This window comes from Colletes gigas, unplaced genomic scaffold, assembly GCF_013123115.1.
Source record: "Colletes gigas isolate AHSC1104 unplaced genomic scaffold, ASM1312311v1 Colletes_gigas_Sc00145, whole genome shotgun sequence".
NCBI classification, from domain to species: Eukaryota; Metazoa; Arthropoda; class Insecta; order Hymenoptera; family Colletidae; genus Colletes; species Colletes gigas.
Window position 1 is genome coordinate 15,342 of NW_025106769.1, and position 14,621 is coordinate 29,962.

Sequence of the window (14,621 nt, forward strand, 5' to 3'; positions counted from 1 at the left end):
CATAAAAAGAAGTTAATAAATTAATATAATTATAAAGCTCAGAAATTATTCTGTAATACGTTTATTAAATTAAATTGCAAAATAATTTTAGTATACAATATAATTTCGTTAAAAACGAATATAGGAAAGTTATAAAAAAAGTTAGTAAAAGTCTTAGACTAAATTAAATATTGGAACGTTGTACGCGATACGATTTCAGTGTTCTGTTTGGTCTGTAGTAATAAACGTTATATTTGCGAGAAATTGCAATCCTGCAAGATACTGACATCCACTTTTACCGTAGGGGGAAAACTTTCTATATTTACTAACTTTACGGAATAATTATAATAACTGTAACAAATATGATGTATATTTTTATACTTTTCGATCCTAATTAAATGACACTTTATAAAGAAAATGATACAGGACGGAAACACGTGCTCACAAAGTTCTAGGAAAAAGATTGTATTATATGTAAGTAGTATAATTGCAGTCTTATGCGAATATTTTTAAATTGTATGAGTATTTAAAAAATTCGTATTAATAAATTATATATCGTTACGAGAAACTATTACTACACACAAATTTCATTAAACTAGTACGAAAAACTTCGAAATAGTGAAAATTATTAACACATTTTACTATAACCTTATTTGTGCCTTCCAAGGTCCACGTCTATTTTAAGTACGCGATATAGACATTACTATTTGTATGCAAATACGTCAGTTTCTGAGTTCGTACCGTTCCTTAATAATTTAACAAGAATTATTTACTACGTTCTTTTACAAAGTAACAAAATTTAAACTAAAACACAGTATAAATAAAATTGTTTAAATATTCTCCTAATTTGTATGAAAAATATTATCACAATGAATCTTTTAATTGTCAGTTTTTAGTTAAAATTCATCATAGAAATGTCTCAACCATGGATGTCTGATCTCATCGGTGTACTCAGAGGAGTTAAGATAGTAACTAATGCCGTCATAAAGCATCAAGAAGATGCAGTTAAGCATTTAATACAAACATCAAGTTTGAAAGCTGGCGCAGATAATTGTTTAGCTAATGGTATAAAGAAATTAAATAATATAGAACCAAGTAAGGTTCCTGTAAGTTGCAAAACTATATAAAATATTACCTCTATAATTAATGAAAATCAATTACAGGTAGCCCTCCTACAACACGGCATCTTGTAACACGGTTTCGCTGTAACACGATTCATAAATTGCGAGAACTCTCCTACGACACTGTATCTTATAACTAGACTGCGGATCTTTATGCAAATTCATATTTTTATTAATAGAATTAAACAAACGGAAGCTTCGCGTAGGGCTGTCTCAACCCCTAAATATAATAATTCGTATCTTACTTTAAGTATTTCTTATATTTTTGCATATTAAATGCATTCTGTAGTTTTTTTGAGGATTAAAATTTCCCATAAATGCATAAACATCCGCAGTCTACTTATAACACTGTACTTTTACTGCACTGTTTTCGAGAAAAAAATTCTTTACCGAAAATCTAATGTGAGGCCAAGAAATGCTTCCCTGAAATTTCATGCGAATCTTTAAAACGTTATAACTCTTGAACGGATTGGATTAATTTTTCAAAATGCAAACAACGTGTATTTTAATGGAGACTATGTAGAAATTCTAATAATATTGAAAAAGTTGTTCCTTTTGGCCAAACACCCTGCATAAACAAATTATAATTTATTAAATTAAGGTTGCTTTAAATTAAAATAATATTTTTTGTTTTGTGTTATACATATATTTATATTTTTCATAAAAAATTTAGTTGCTTACGTAGAATTAAAGAAAATATTTGTTTTTAATAAGTTTACGGAACGTAACTCCCCTTTTTATACTGGCTCTGGATCTCATATAACACGGTTTCACACAACACGACATTTTCTAGAAACCTATCTACCGTGTTATAGAAGGGTTACCTGTGCGTTTATTTGTAACATATATAATATATGATTTTTGTATAAAGTGATATATATTATATGTTGTTTATCAAATTATATCAACTTTGTAAACATATTATAATTTTCTTTTTATTACGTTTGCATATGCAGAGTCAAGTGGCAAGAGAACTCAAAGAAGTAGCAGAACGAATAAATATCGTTGAAAAGGGCATAATGGAATTTATTAAAATAAAAAGTAATGAAACCATGGGGATGCCAACGGACCAATTCGATCCTACGAAACACAACAAAACTAAGTTGTATGTTTACAATCCTGCGAAAGATCCGAAAGAAGTACCGATTGAAACGAATGCTGCAAGTTTACAACAGAATGTTAAATCTGATGGTGCGAATAATGTACTAGGAAAACGAGATAAACCTCTGATAAGAAAATATACAACTGTGAAAGAAAAAATTGAAACAATTACCAAGCTGGAAGATGAAATACCTAAGATCGAACTTTCAGATAAAGATAAAGAAATTTTAAGAAGATTAGAAATTGAACATGAACAGAGTATAAAAAATCAGAATACAAAAGAAAATATTGCGTCAGAAGTTGATCCTCGGGTATTAGTAGAACAAGCAAAGGAAAATGTAAAAATCTCAGAGAAACCTCAAGTTAGATCATCTGTTAAACCAAAACAAACTGTAAGTTATTTTATACATTTCACATAATTTCTATGTTACGACTAACGGATCAATCTTTGTTGTAAAGCTATCGTCTAATGCAAAAGCACAAAAAGTTCCATCTACCAGATTGCAGAGAATGATAAGCTTTGGAACGTTAGGAATTGGTCTTGGCGTTGGTACAGTAGCAGAGTATACACGCAGAACATTCGGGTTAAAAAGACAAAGTCTTGGAGACACGTTTGATAATATGTTTCTTACAAAGGCAAATGCAGAAAGAATAGTTTCAACTTTGTGTAAAGTAAGAGGTAAATATCAGTAATATATGTATTATATTTCTGGATGTCCCATAATTGCTTTATTGCAGGTGCAGCCTTGAAAATTGGACAAATTTTAAGTATTCAAGATGAGAACACTATTAATCCCGAATTACAAAAAGTTTTTGAACGAGTTAGACAGAGTGCTGATTTTATGCCAACGTGGCAAGTTGAGGTATTTAACTCGCTTTAATAACATAAAAACTACTGTATACGTACGTATATTACGATGGTCCTTATTTTTTGATCTCAGAATTTCTTCGTCTCATTCTTTGAAACGATTCCTTAACTATAACGAGAAAACAAGTTTCGAACTTTTACGTGTAAAACAGTCCCCTTCCTGTATGGTTCTAATTTATATAAAATTTGAACTCGATTAGATAATAGGAAAATGTAACTTGCAGCTTTTTTACATGTAAAAATTAATGCATGTGGCTTCCTGCTCCTTCAAGTCCTATACCGTAATTAGCTATTTACTAGGCTGTTTAATTATTTCTCTCATTTAGAAATATACAATTCAGTTTGAAATAGCTCCGTTTCAAGAGATAATAATTTATAAGATTTGCTCGTAACCTTTAACTTTAGTGAATAAGTTAAAGGACAGAATTACGCATAATTGTTTAGACATCAGCAGCGAACAATTAAATAGTATAATGAAAAACATAATCAAAGGGATAGGAAAATGTGTACAACGTAATGGTGACACGTTTGAATATTTATTGCCAATTTTCAAAGAAAGAAAAATGTCTTGAAAACTATTGAATTTTCAATGATTTTCTTTCTTATCTTTTATACGTAAAATAAGACGAGGAATCAATTTAAACAATTTTTTCTAATCTCAATAAAGACAGTTACTAAAACTGACCTATTTAGCGTATCTCTTACGACTTCCTAAATTATTTTTAGAAAGTATTGATCGGTGAACTTGGACACGATTGGAGAAAAAAATTAGCTACGTTCGAAGATAAACCATTCGCTGCTGCTTCTATTGGTAAATACCTTTAACAATCAAAAAAATAAAATAATGCGAAATCATTTCCAAGAACATTTAGTATCGCAAAAAACTTACAGGCCAAGTGCATCATGGTACTTTATTAAATGGTCAGGACGTAGCAATTAAGATTCAATATCCTGGTGTAGCTACGGGAATTCAAAGCGATGTTGAAAATTTAGTAGGCATACTAAAGGTAATAATATATGTTGTATGTTTTATTCTTTCCCGTTTTTAGTTTTCAACAAAATGATAAGAAATTAGTTAATTTCCATAGGTTTGGGATATTTTTCCAAAAGGTATGTTTATAGATAATCTAGTGGAAGTTGCGAAACGAGAACTTGCATGGGAAGTTGATTACGTAAGAGAAGCGGAATGTACAAAGAAATATAAAAGATTCGTGGAGCCTTATTCGGATTATTATGTTCCTGCAGTAATAGGTATGAATTAAAAAAGTTAATAGACCGTATATTGGAACAGTTACTTAATTTTATATTTAGACGAGCTGTCGACGTATCAAGTTTTCACAACTGAGATGGTAGAAGGTATTCCGGTAGATAAATGTACAAATATGGATACGGAAGTCAGAGAACATATTTGCAAATTGATAATGCATTTGTGTCTCAAAGAATTATTTGTTTTCCGCTATATGCAAACAGATCCAAATTGGTCGAATTTTTTTTATAATACTAATACAAAACAGGTTTGTATTTAAATATTTTAATATAGTGGCATTATAGTTCTTATTATAATTAATTACATATTTCTATTTTAGTATAAACTCAGGCTGCGAAAGCCTTAAATATCATATTTCTGTTTTATGTAATTTTCAGTTAGTATTACTAGATTTTGGTGCGTCTCGAGAGTACGAAAAATCGTTTATGGACAAATACATAGAAATAATTTATGCTGCTAGTGAAGGTGACCGTGATAAAATTTTAAATTTATCCAAAGAAATGGGATTTCTTACAGGATATGAATCTAAAGTAAAAATTTCCTAATATTAAAATAGTAAATAAAATGCATTGTATTCATGTTTATAAATTTGTTTTGTATTAACGTTAGATTATGGAGGAAGCTCATGTAGATGCAGTGATGGTTTTAGGACAAGTATTCGATAAAAATCATGAATACTATGATTTTGGAGGACAGAATGTGACCAAACGGTAAAATCAATTTGCGTTAAGTTTCAAATCTTTCGCTTTTATTTATGGATATATAAAATATATAATTAATTTTAGAATGCAGTCACTAGTTCCAACGATACTGGATAACAGACTTTGCCCTCCGCCCGAAGAGATATACAGCCTACACAGGAAGTTGTCAGGAATTTTCTTACTTTGTGCTAAGCTCAAAGTTAAAATAAATTGTCGCGATATGTTCCGTGAAATATATACGAATTATAAATTTGGATAACCTAACTTAATTGTAAATAAGTAGATTTTAATTAAATACGTATTATTAATTAAACATAAATATCTTTAAAATTAAATAAACCGCTATTTTGATATTTTATTTATATATTTATACATCTGCTTTAAAAAAACGTATTATAAATTATTATATCCACATAAACGCCAAAAATTATGAAGCGAACATGATACGTGTATATTAAAGATTACAATTTCAAAGTATATTTTCGTAATGTTGTAATTGTTCCGATTCACGTGCTTACTATTATATGAGTATAGTTGCTCTATATATGTATATTCATTTGCTGTGCGATTATGTGAATTTGTCTGTGAAAGGTAGGTGGATTAGACAGGATTAGCTTTCGAAATTATCTGAATTACCAACGAAACACTGTTCCCATTCGTCATTCTCGCAAAAAATTCATAACAGAATAAACTTGTATGAATCGTCATAAAGAACTTTTATTTTCAATTTATGATCGTCTTATCAATTAAAATCTTATTGAAAGTGTAAATAATTCTTATTTACTTACAGCGTTTAATTATCTCTTTTATCTTTTGTATGCATCCATAAACATCGGTACAAAACGATATCTTAACCTATTTATTAGCTCATGTCGACCAATAGTGGTTCCAAATAATTTAAATAGTTGTTAAAGTAATTTAGTAAAATGTGTAAGAAATTTTTGTATTTTGCGTATGGAAGCAATATGTTAATGAAAAGAATACATATTAATAATCCAACTGCTGTACGTAAGGACATTGGTATTTTAAAGGTACATACATGAATTAATACTACATATTTTTCGTTTACTTCGTTCTTTTCAGTTTATTTTTCAATCAAGAATGCCTCATTTATCAATATTTTTCTTTCATCCCTATAATTTTTCGTAATAGAATATTTATTCTACTATTGGGGCAGATGTTATATACAGTAAATCAAAAAAATCTCCGGGTATATTCCTAGCAAACGGCCCGTTCACCGATCGGGGTGAGTTATACGTCATTCGATTCGTCTAATTCAATACATTATTGATATGCATTTCATTATCTGCGGAAATTCGTTATTTTTTTATAAACTTGTCGTAAGGTTACAGTAAAAAAGTAAGGTTAAGTATATTTTGACAAGTCCACAGGTGGAAACAAGTGACTGTCGTTACTCTGTTCAAAATGCTAGGTAGTCAAATGCTAATTTGTTAAACATTTATTGAATGAAATTTCTACTATTTCTGCTAATATTTCATTGAATAAATCACCATTTTTCTATTAGGTACATTTACTAAATACATAATGGCTCAGGCATTCGATGAAGTTACTCTTCTTAAAAATATAAAATATTGATAGTATTATATGTTATAAAAAAGATTAAAAAATGTGTAGCATGCCTCCAAGTGGTTTCAATTTAATTCGTGTAAGCATCAATAATGGGATCTTCAAAACTGACGCTGTGATTAATTTTCAAGCGACCTCTGTGATATTTTCTATGACAAAATATTGATTCATCGATCTCGACAATCTACTCTACTCTTTCAATTGCTGAGCAGTATTTTTAATTAATTTTAGTTATATAATAATATGACATTGCTCATAATTATATGTTAGTATATATGTTAATTTTAAAACATCTATAGCCGAGTTTGTTTTTAGAAAACCACGTTCTTTGCTTTGCAAATATCTTTATATTACAATGTCTTTTACGTTTACTTTGATCGACAGATCCTGGAATAGTTATCCTGCATTGCCAATTTTCATAACATTTCCTCATTGCGGATAGTACAAGAAACAGAAGAAAAGCAGAAATTGTTTCAGTAATCATTTGTTTCAACTGTCATTTCTGATTTTCTTCTGTTTCTTGTACTTTGTGAATTTTGTTCAACCGTGCTATAAAAATGACCGAATTAGTAGTTCCAGAAGTGTGGACCTTATTTAAATTGCACGAATTTTGTAAAAATAAAGAAGCTTTATTAAAATTTTTGCAAGATAAAAAGTTGACTGCCAAAAATCTTAATTGTCCACAGTGTGGAAACATAATGAAATTAGACAATGAAAATTGGCGTTGTAGAAAAACAATTGCAGCATCTCTTAGTGCTTGCAAACGAAAGCGAACTTGTGATGTAAAAATATGTGTAAAACGTGGAACGTGGTTTTCAAAAACAAAGCTTTCTTATGAAATGGTATTAAAATTAACTTACATGTTAGTCCATAATTTTGATCAATATCAGATTGTACGAGAATTACAATTGAATAAAAATACTATTTCTCAATGGAATTATTTTGTAAAACAAGTTATATCTTTATATTACAATGTCTTTTACGTTTAGTTTGATCGACAGATCCTGGAATAGTTATCCTGCATTGCCAATTTTCATAACATTTCCACATTGCGGATAGTACAAGAAACAGAAGAAAAGCAGAAATTGTTTCAGTAATCATTTGTTTCAACTGTCATTTCTGATTTTCTTCTGTTTCTTGTACTTTGTGAATTTTGTTCAACCGTGCTATAAAAATGACCGAATTAGTAGTTCCAGAAGTGTGGACCTTATTTAAATTGCACGAATTTTGTAAAAATAAAGAAGCTTTATTAAAATTTTTGCAAGATAAAAAGTTGATTGACAAAAATCTTAATTGTCCACAGTGTGGAAACGTAATGAAATTAGACAATGAAAATTGGCGTTGTAGAAAAACAATTGCAGCATCTCTTAGTGCTTGCAAACGACAGCGAACTTGTGATGTAAAAATATGTGTAAAACGTGGAACGTGGTTTTCAAAAACAAAGCTTTCTTATGAAATGGTATTAAAATTAACTTACACGTTAGTCCATAATTTTGATCAATATCAGATTGTACGAGAATTACAATTGAATATAAAAATACTGTTTCTCAATGGAATTATTTTGTAAAACAAGTTATATCTTTATATTACAATGTCTTCTACGTTTAGTTTGATCGACAGATCCTGGAATAGTTATCCTGCATTGCCAATTTTCATGACATTTCCACATTGCGGATAGTACAAGAAACAGAAGAAAAGCAGAAATTGTTTCAGTAATCATTTGTTTCAACTGTCATTTCTGATTTTCTTCTGTTTCTTGTACTTTGTGAATTTTGTTCAACCGTGCTATAAAAATGACCGAATTAGTAGTTCCAGAAGTGTAGACCTTATTTAAATTGCACGAATTTTGTAAAAATAAAGAAGCTTTATTAAAATTTTTGCAAGATAAAAAGTTGATTGACAAAAATCTTAATTGTCCACAGTGTGGAAACGTAATGAAATTAGACAATGAAAATTGGCGTTGTAGAAAAACAATTGCAGCATCTCTTAGTGCTTGCAAACGACAGCGAACTTGTGATGTAAAAATATGTGTAAAACGTGGAACGTGGTTTTCAAAAACAAAGCTTTCTTATGAAATGGTATTAAAATTAACTTACACGTTAGTCCATAATTTTGATCAATATCAGATTGTACGAGAATTACAATTGAATATAAAAATACTGTTTCTCAATGGAATTATTTTGTAAAACAAGTTATATCTTTATATTACAATGTCTTCTACGTTTAGTTTGATCGACAGATCCTGGAATAGTTATCCTGCATTGCCAATTTTCATGACATTTCCACATTGCGGATAGTACAAGAAACAGAAGAAAAGCAGAAATTGTTTCAGTAATCATTTGTTTCAACTGTCATTTCTGATTTTCTTCTGTTTCTTGTACTTTGTGAATTTTGTTCAACCGTGCTATAAAAATGACCGAATTAGTAGTTCCAGAAGTGTAGACCTTATTTAAATTGCACGAATTTTGTAAAAATAAAGAAGCTTTATTAAAATTTTTGCAAGATAAAAAGTTGATTGACAAAAATCTTAATTGTCCACAGTGTGGAAACGTAATGAAATTAGACAATGAAAATTGGCGTTGTAGAAAAACAATTGCAGCATCTCTTAGTGCTTGCAAACGAAAGCGAACTTGTGATGTAAAAATATGTGTAAAACATGGAACGTGGTTTTCAAAAACAAAGCTTTCTTATGAAATGGTATTAAAATTAACTTACACGTTAGTCCATAATTTTGATCAATATCAGATTGTACGAGAATTACAATTGAATATAAAAATACTGTTTCTCAATGGAATTATTTTGTAAAACAAGTTATGACTGATTGGCTACAACATTCATGCGAAGTACTTGGCGGACCAGGCAAAATAGTAGAAATAGACGAATCTAAGTTCGGACGAAGAAAATATCACAGAGGTCATCGTGTAGAGGGACAATGGGTTTTTGGAGGAATAGAAAGAGGAAGTGGAAAAATATTCCTGGTGCCTGTTGAATGTAGGGACACAGAGTCCCTGCTTTCAATAATTAAACAATGGGTGTTGCCTGGCACAACAATTATTTCAGATTGTTAGAAAGCCTATAACATCTTAGAGAAAGAGGGGTACAAACATCTTACCGTAAATCACAGCTTACATTTCAAAGACCCAGAAACAGGCGCTCGTACAAATACGATAGAAACTACGTGGAGGCATAGTAAACACTTTTTGCCTGAATATTGTCGGTTAGTATTTTTAATTTTGCACGTCTTTTAATATTTTCTGTAACATATACCATAAAATTTTCTATTTTTAGCAAAAAAGATAATTTCATTGGGTATTTAAGCCACTACGTATTTTACAAATTTTCCAAGCAAGGAAAGGATGATTTATTTAACCAGCTATTAAAAGAAATTGCAGAAATTTCATTTGATTCTACAGAAAACCAAAATATACCAGACCTAGATGATAATGACATTTAATAATAAAAAAAAGTTAATCCAACGCACTGCATACAATAGTAATTTATTATATTCTCTACCCGTAAGCACTGTTGGGAAGGGGAATTGTTGCGGCACATACTGTCTACCTGACCGACTCATGCAAAGTCTATCCGTAACAAAATGATTTTTATGCATACGCATTCTACAAATTCCCGTTCAGCAATGTAGCATTATCAAATTAGATCAATCATTTATATTTGTAACATGAACATAGCAACGATAGTCACTTGTTTCTATCTGTGAACCTGTCAAAAAATGTACCTTACCTTACTTTTTTACTGTAACTTTACGACAAGTTTATAAAAAAATAACGAATTTCCGCAGATAATGAAATGCATATCAATAATGTATTGAATTAGACGAATCGAATGACGTATAACTCACCCCGATCGGTGAACGGGCCGTTTGCTAGGAATGTTCCAAATCTCCGTACACCGCACTAAGATTTATTGAATGTTGTATATTGGTTAAGAAGGAGGTCAGAAATAAATAATTTTTACGTTATTATATTCAGAAACATAACATTTATTATTAGTAAGAAAGGAAAGGGCATAAATTCATTTATTAACGGAATATAATGGGCGAAAACACAAATGTAACAAAAATGTGGTAAAAAAAGTCTCCGTACATATAAATTTATTAACTATAGTTTTTCAATTAGTGATTAGTGGGTCCACCCTTTAGTTTAGTTATTCCATTCTAATAGTATTTTGGATTTCAAATCTTTCTTGTTTTAATATTGTACTTTTTAAATTTTCTTTTCATTTCACCCCATAAATGTTCATTAGGATTCACGTCGGATGATTGGGGAGATGTATGAAGCTGCTTTGGGATATTATACAGTAACCATTCTTTTACTTTCTTCGCCATATGCTTAGGATCGTTATCTTGTTGGAAGATAAACGACCCTTCTAAATTTAATTTTAATACAGTACGGGTCAAATTTTCTTTCAAAATGTTCAAATAAACATTTTGATCCATAGTACCATCAATAAATGTCATGTATCCAACTCCAGCAGCACTCATACACCCCCCAACCATCACACAGCCGCCTTCATGTTTAAATGTTGGATACAAATGTTTAGGTTCTATTTACGTGTTTGGTTTTGTCCAAACTTTATTCTTTCCATCTGAATTAAAAATAGTGGATATACTTTCATCATTGAATATTACATTATTCCATAAGTTTTGGTCTTCGTTAATATATAAATATGCGAATTCTAATCGCTTCTGTTTATTAGCTTAGCTTATAAAAGGTTTTTGCCTAGCCGTACGGCCATTGTACCCTGTTTTCCTTATTACATTTCGTATTGTCTCAAGCACTACTTCTATATTATAATCAGTTTCTATCGTTGATGCCACTTTTGGATCACTAGTCCGTGGATCAGATCTAATTGTTCTTATAATGGCACGCTTATGGTGTGATTCTAATTTTTGTGAGTCTCCCTGTACGTCTTCGATTTTGATTTGATCCTGTTTAATTGTATCTCTGGCAAATATATTGCACGGTAGAAGATGACTATTTTACAATTTGCACAATTTTCTTCAACGTTGCACCTTCTTTTCTTAATTCAACAGTTAACTCTCGAATCGCAACAGGCATTTCCATTTTAAAGAAAATACGCACAATATGCGTTCCAGTTTTGTTTGTAAACATTCTGCAAAATTCATAGAACTAGACTGTTGAATACTTCTTTGTACGGAGACTTTTTTGACCACATTTTTGTTACGTTTGTGCTTTCGTCCATTATATTCCATCGATGAATGGATGTATGCCCTTTCCTTTGCCACTAATAATAAATGTTATGTTTCCGAATATAATAACATAAAAATTATTTATTTTTGACCTCATTCTTGTCTAATATAGTTCAATAAATCTTAGTGCGGCGCACAGAGACTTTGTTGACTGACTGTACAATACCATTTTAATTTTTAACATTGTATTATACTTGTTATAGGGTTTTTCTTATATTATTTGTATTTACTAAATTTTATTTTGTGCAACACTGATTTGTATAGAATTTCAGACTCGACTTCCTAACTCATTCAAAGAGATGGGGTGGATGCTCTGCGACAATTGTTCCAACAGAACGTTATAAGGTATGGGGAGTGATTTGGGAATTACATAAAGACAACCTTCCTACATTAGATTGTCAAGAAGGTGTTGCAGATAAATTGTACTTTCCTCTAATGGTTGAAGTAGAAACGCCTAACGGCAATGTTTTAAACTGTAGAGTATACCAGCAATGTAATAATCCAGACGACCACATGAAATTACGTTTATTACCATCTCACAGAAGACCTTCGCCATTGTATATGTATGTTTTATTTACTCGAATATTTTAATTCGGTTAAAATGTATTGTAAAAGTATCATTTAATTTTAATTAAAGTATTATTTTAAACTTAATTTCAATACAGAGGAACAATATTGAAAGGAGCGCAAGAAAATCAATTACCTTGCGATTATATTAAATTCTTAGAAACAATACCTCACAACGAGTACAATGGAGAATATGATATTGGGTAAGAATAGTTGTTCGATACTAGTTTGTTTAGTTTCACTCGATAGTAAAAAAATACTTATATAATTAGTTTCATCATGTACACAGTCTTATATTTTAATATTACACACTATAATATAACAAATTTCATAAAGGATACTTTAATAGTATTTTCAATTTGCATTTCCTTTTTACACTTACTACTGATTTTATGAAAGTTTTATGTTGTTATAGTTTCTTTAAGTTTTTCTGTAACGATGTACATTGTTGAATCACAGCCTGCCTTTGAAAGAAGTTTAGTCTCAACGATCTTTTTGTTCACCAAACGTCGTTGGATTTCTGGATCGTTCATCATCGAGTCCAAGGCTTCATCGACTAGCAATTTATCCAATTTGTATTTAGGTATTTTAATCTTTTTATGGCATTCCCCATTTATCTAATTATGTAAAAGTAACGTAGTCAGTAATGTCATACAAACTTATTCATATGGTGTAAATACATGGTAATAATTAAGTATTTTGATTTCTATTAATTGTTAATCATTTACGTAACTATCTAACAAAAATAAAATTATCGATTTATACAAATGTGTAAATATTATAGAAACATGTAACACATATACAGGGTGTTTATCTTATCTGAAAATGCAAATAGAAGAAATTAAAGATATAAATATAGATAATTTGTACTATGTTATATTCCGTTTAAAAAAACTAACTTGACCTTGAAATCTTCATTCTTTCACAGACAAAAAAAAATGAACAACTTTTGTTAAAACATTTTTTCTTTCTCTATAGTACTTTTTGAAATATTTTACATTTTCAGATAAAACAGACATCTTGCAATATGTACACATAACTGGACTTACATGTACATTTAATGTCATTTTATAATCTAAGTCTATCTCTGGCCAGTCTTGTTCCATAACATCCTTATCCAATCTTACTTCATTTTCACTTATAAGGTGATGTTTAGCAGAACAGAACGCTGCCCATAATTCTGATGCAAAGTGTGGTGCGAATGGTGCAAGCATAATAATTTTAACTGCTAACGCACGCTCAAATTCACGACTTTTTTTCATACACACCAAAGACACCTTACGTAAACTAAATATTGAAAACACAGGAAAGTTAAAAATGTATTCGCTGTAATCCTAGATGTAATCTAAAAGAAATCTATGTACCTATTCATGAGTCCTTGTAGTCTAGATATTGCAACACTTAATTGCTGAGTCTCAGTTATGTTAGCAGTTACAGTTTTCAGAAAATAATTTCGGCTATCAAACATATATGCATCATCTTTGGCAAATTTAGGATCAGTAGGTATTGCTTGAAGATCTTCTAGATTTACATTGTTACGATAATCGACGAAACTTTTCGTAGTTTTCCACATACGTTTTTGCCAATTACGTATTCCCGGAATAGCTAGATTTTATTAATAAGCAAATTATATACAGGGTGTTCGGCCATCCCTGGGAAAAAATTGTAATGGAAGATTCTAGAGGCCAAAATAGGGCGAAAATAAAGAATACCAATTTGTTGATGGAGGCTACGTTAAAAAGTTTTTAACATTTAAAGTTTCGCCCGTACTGAATTTTTTTCTCGAAAATGCGCAGGATTTCGGGGGTACGTCTATGGACCAAAAATGATTGTAATTGGCTCCCGCAACCAAAAATAATTTTTTCAAAACGATTCGAAAGTTTTCAATTTTGTCTAAAAATTTGTCCACATACTGAATTTTTTTCTCGAGAATGGTTAGGATTTCGGGGGTACGTCTATTCACAAAAAATGATTATAATTGACTCCTGCAATCGAAAATAATTTTTCCAGAACGATTCGAAATTTTTTTTTTCGCCGAATTTAGGCACCTACCCGATTTTTCTTAAAAATTCATTTTTCATTTTTAGTAATTTTGTTTGACGTCCTATAAAAAAGTTGTCTACTATTTTTTTGTAGGTACCCATGAATTCTACTTCAGAAAAAAGTTTCATTGAAATATATTCATTATTGTAGGAGTTAT

The 14,621-nt window shown here is 30.2% G+C and overlaps 3 protein-coding genes across 5 annotated transcripts; 2 read left to right on the forward strand and 1 right to left on the reverse strand.

Annotated features, from left to right (window-relative positions):
- Window positions 1–237: 237 nt before the first annotated feature.
- Window positions 238–5,372, forward strand: LOC122404272 (atypical kinase COQ8B, mitochondrial). 3 transcript variants are annotated; one of them, XM_043408208.1, is made up of 12 exons: window positions 238–453; window positions 869–1,085; window positions 2,057–2,593; window positions 2,661–2,880; window positions 2,940–3,064; window positions 3,796–3,880; window positions 3,961–4,076; window positions 4,158–4,320; window positions 4,381–4,583; window positions 4,714–4,866; window positions 4,946–5,046; window positions 5,122–5,372. In XM_043408208.1, the coding sequence occupies exons 2-12, from the start codon at window positions 894–896 to the stop codon at window positions 5,294–5,296; spliced, it is 2,070 nt and encodes a 689-aa protein (XP_043264143.1). In that variant the 5' UTR covers window positions 238–453; window positions 869–893; the 3' UTR covers window positions 5,297–5,372. The 3 variants fall into 3 exon arrangements, with proteins under 3 accessions (XP_043264143.1, XP_043264144.1, XP_043264146.1); XM_043408209.1 differs by lacking the exon at window positions 238–453 and adding an exon at window positions 719–768; XM_043408211.1 differs by lacking the exon at window positions 238–453 and having other exon boundaries at window positions 939–1,074.
- Window positions 5,373–5,855: 483 nt separating this feature from the next.
- LOC122404271 (gamma-glutamylcyclotransferase-like) lies at window positions 5,856–13,027 on the forward strand. Its single transcript, XM_043408207.1, has 4 exons — window positions 5,856–6,068; window positions 12,119–12,417; window positions 12,520–12,624; window positions 12,881–13,027. The coding sequence occupies exons 1-4, from the start codon at window positions 5,964–5,966 to the stop codon at window positions 12,900–12,902; spliced, it is 531 nt and encodes a 176-aa protein (XP_043264142.1). The 5' UTR covers window positions 5,856–5,963; the 3' UTR covers window positions 12,903–13,027.
- On the reverse strand, window positions 12,658–14,020 carry LOC122404269 (probable leucine--tRNA ligase, mitochondrial). The gene is made up of 3 exons (XM_043408206.1): window positions 13,786–14,020; window positions 13,471–13,708; window positions 12,658–13,038 (listed from the first exon to the last, which is right to left on the reverse strand). Exons 1-3 carry the CDS (start codon window positions 13,992–13,994, stop codon window positions 12,823–12,825), a joined length of 663 nt encoding a protein of 220 aa, XP_043264141.1. The 5' UTR covers window positions 13,995–14,020; the 3' UTR covers window positions 12,658–12,822.
- Window positions 14,021–14,621: the final 601 nt, after the last annotated feature.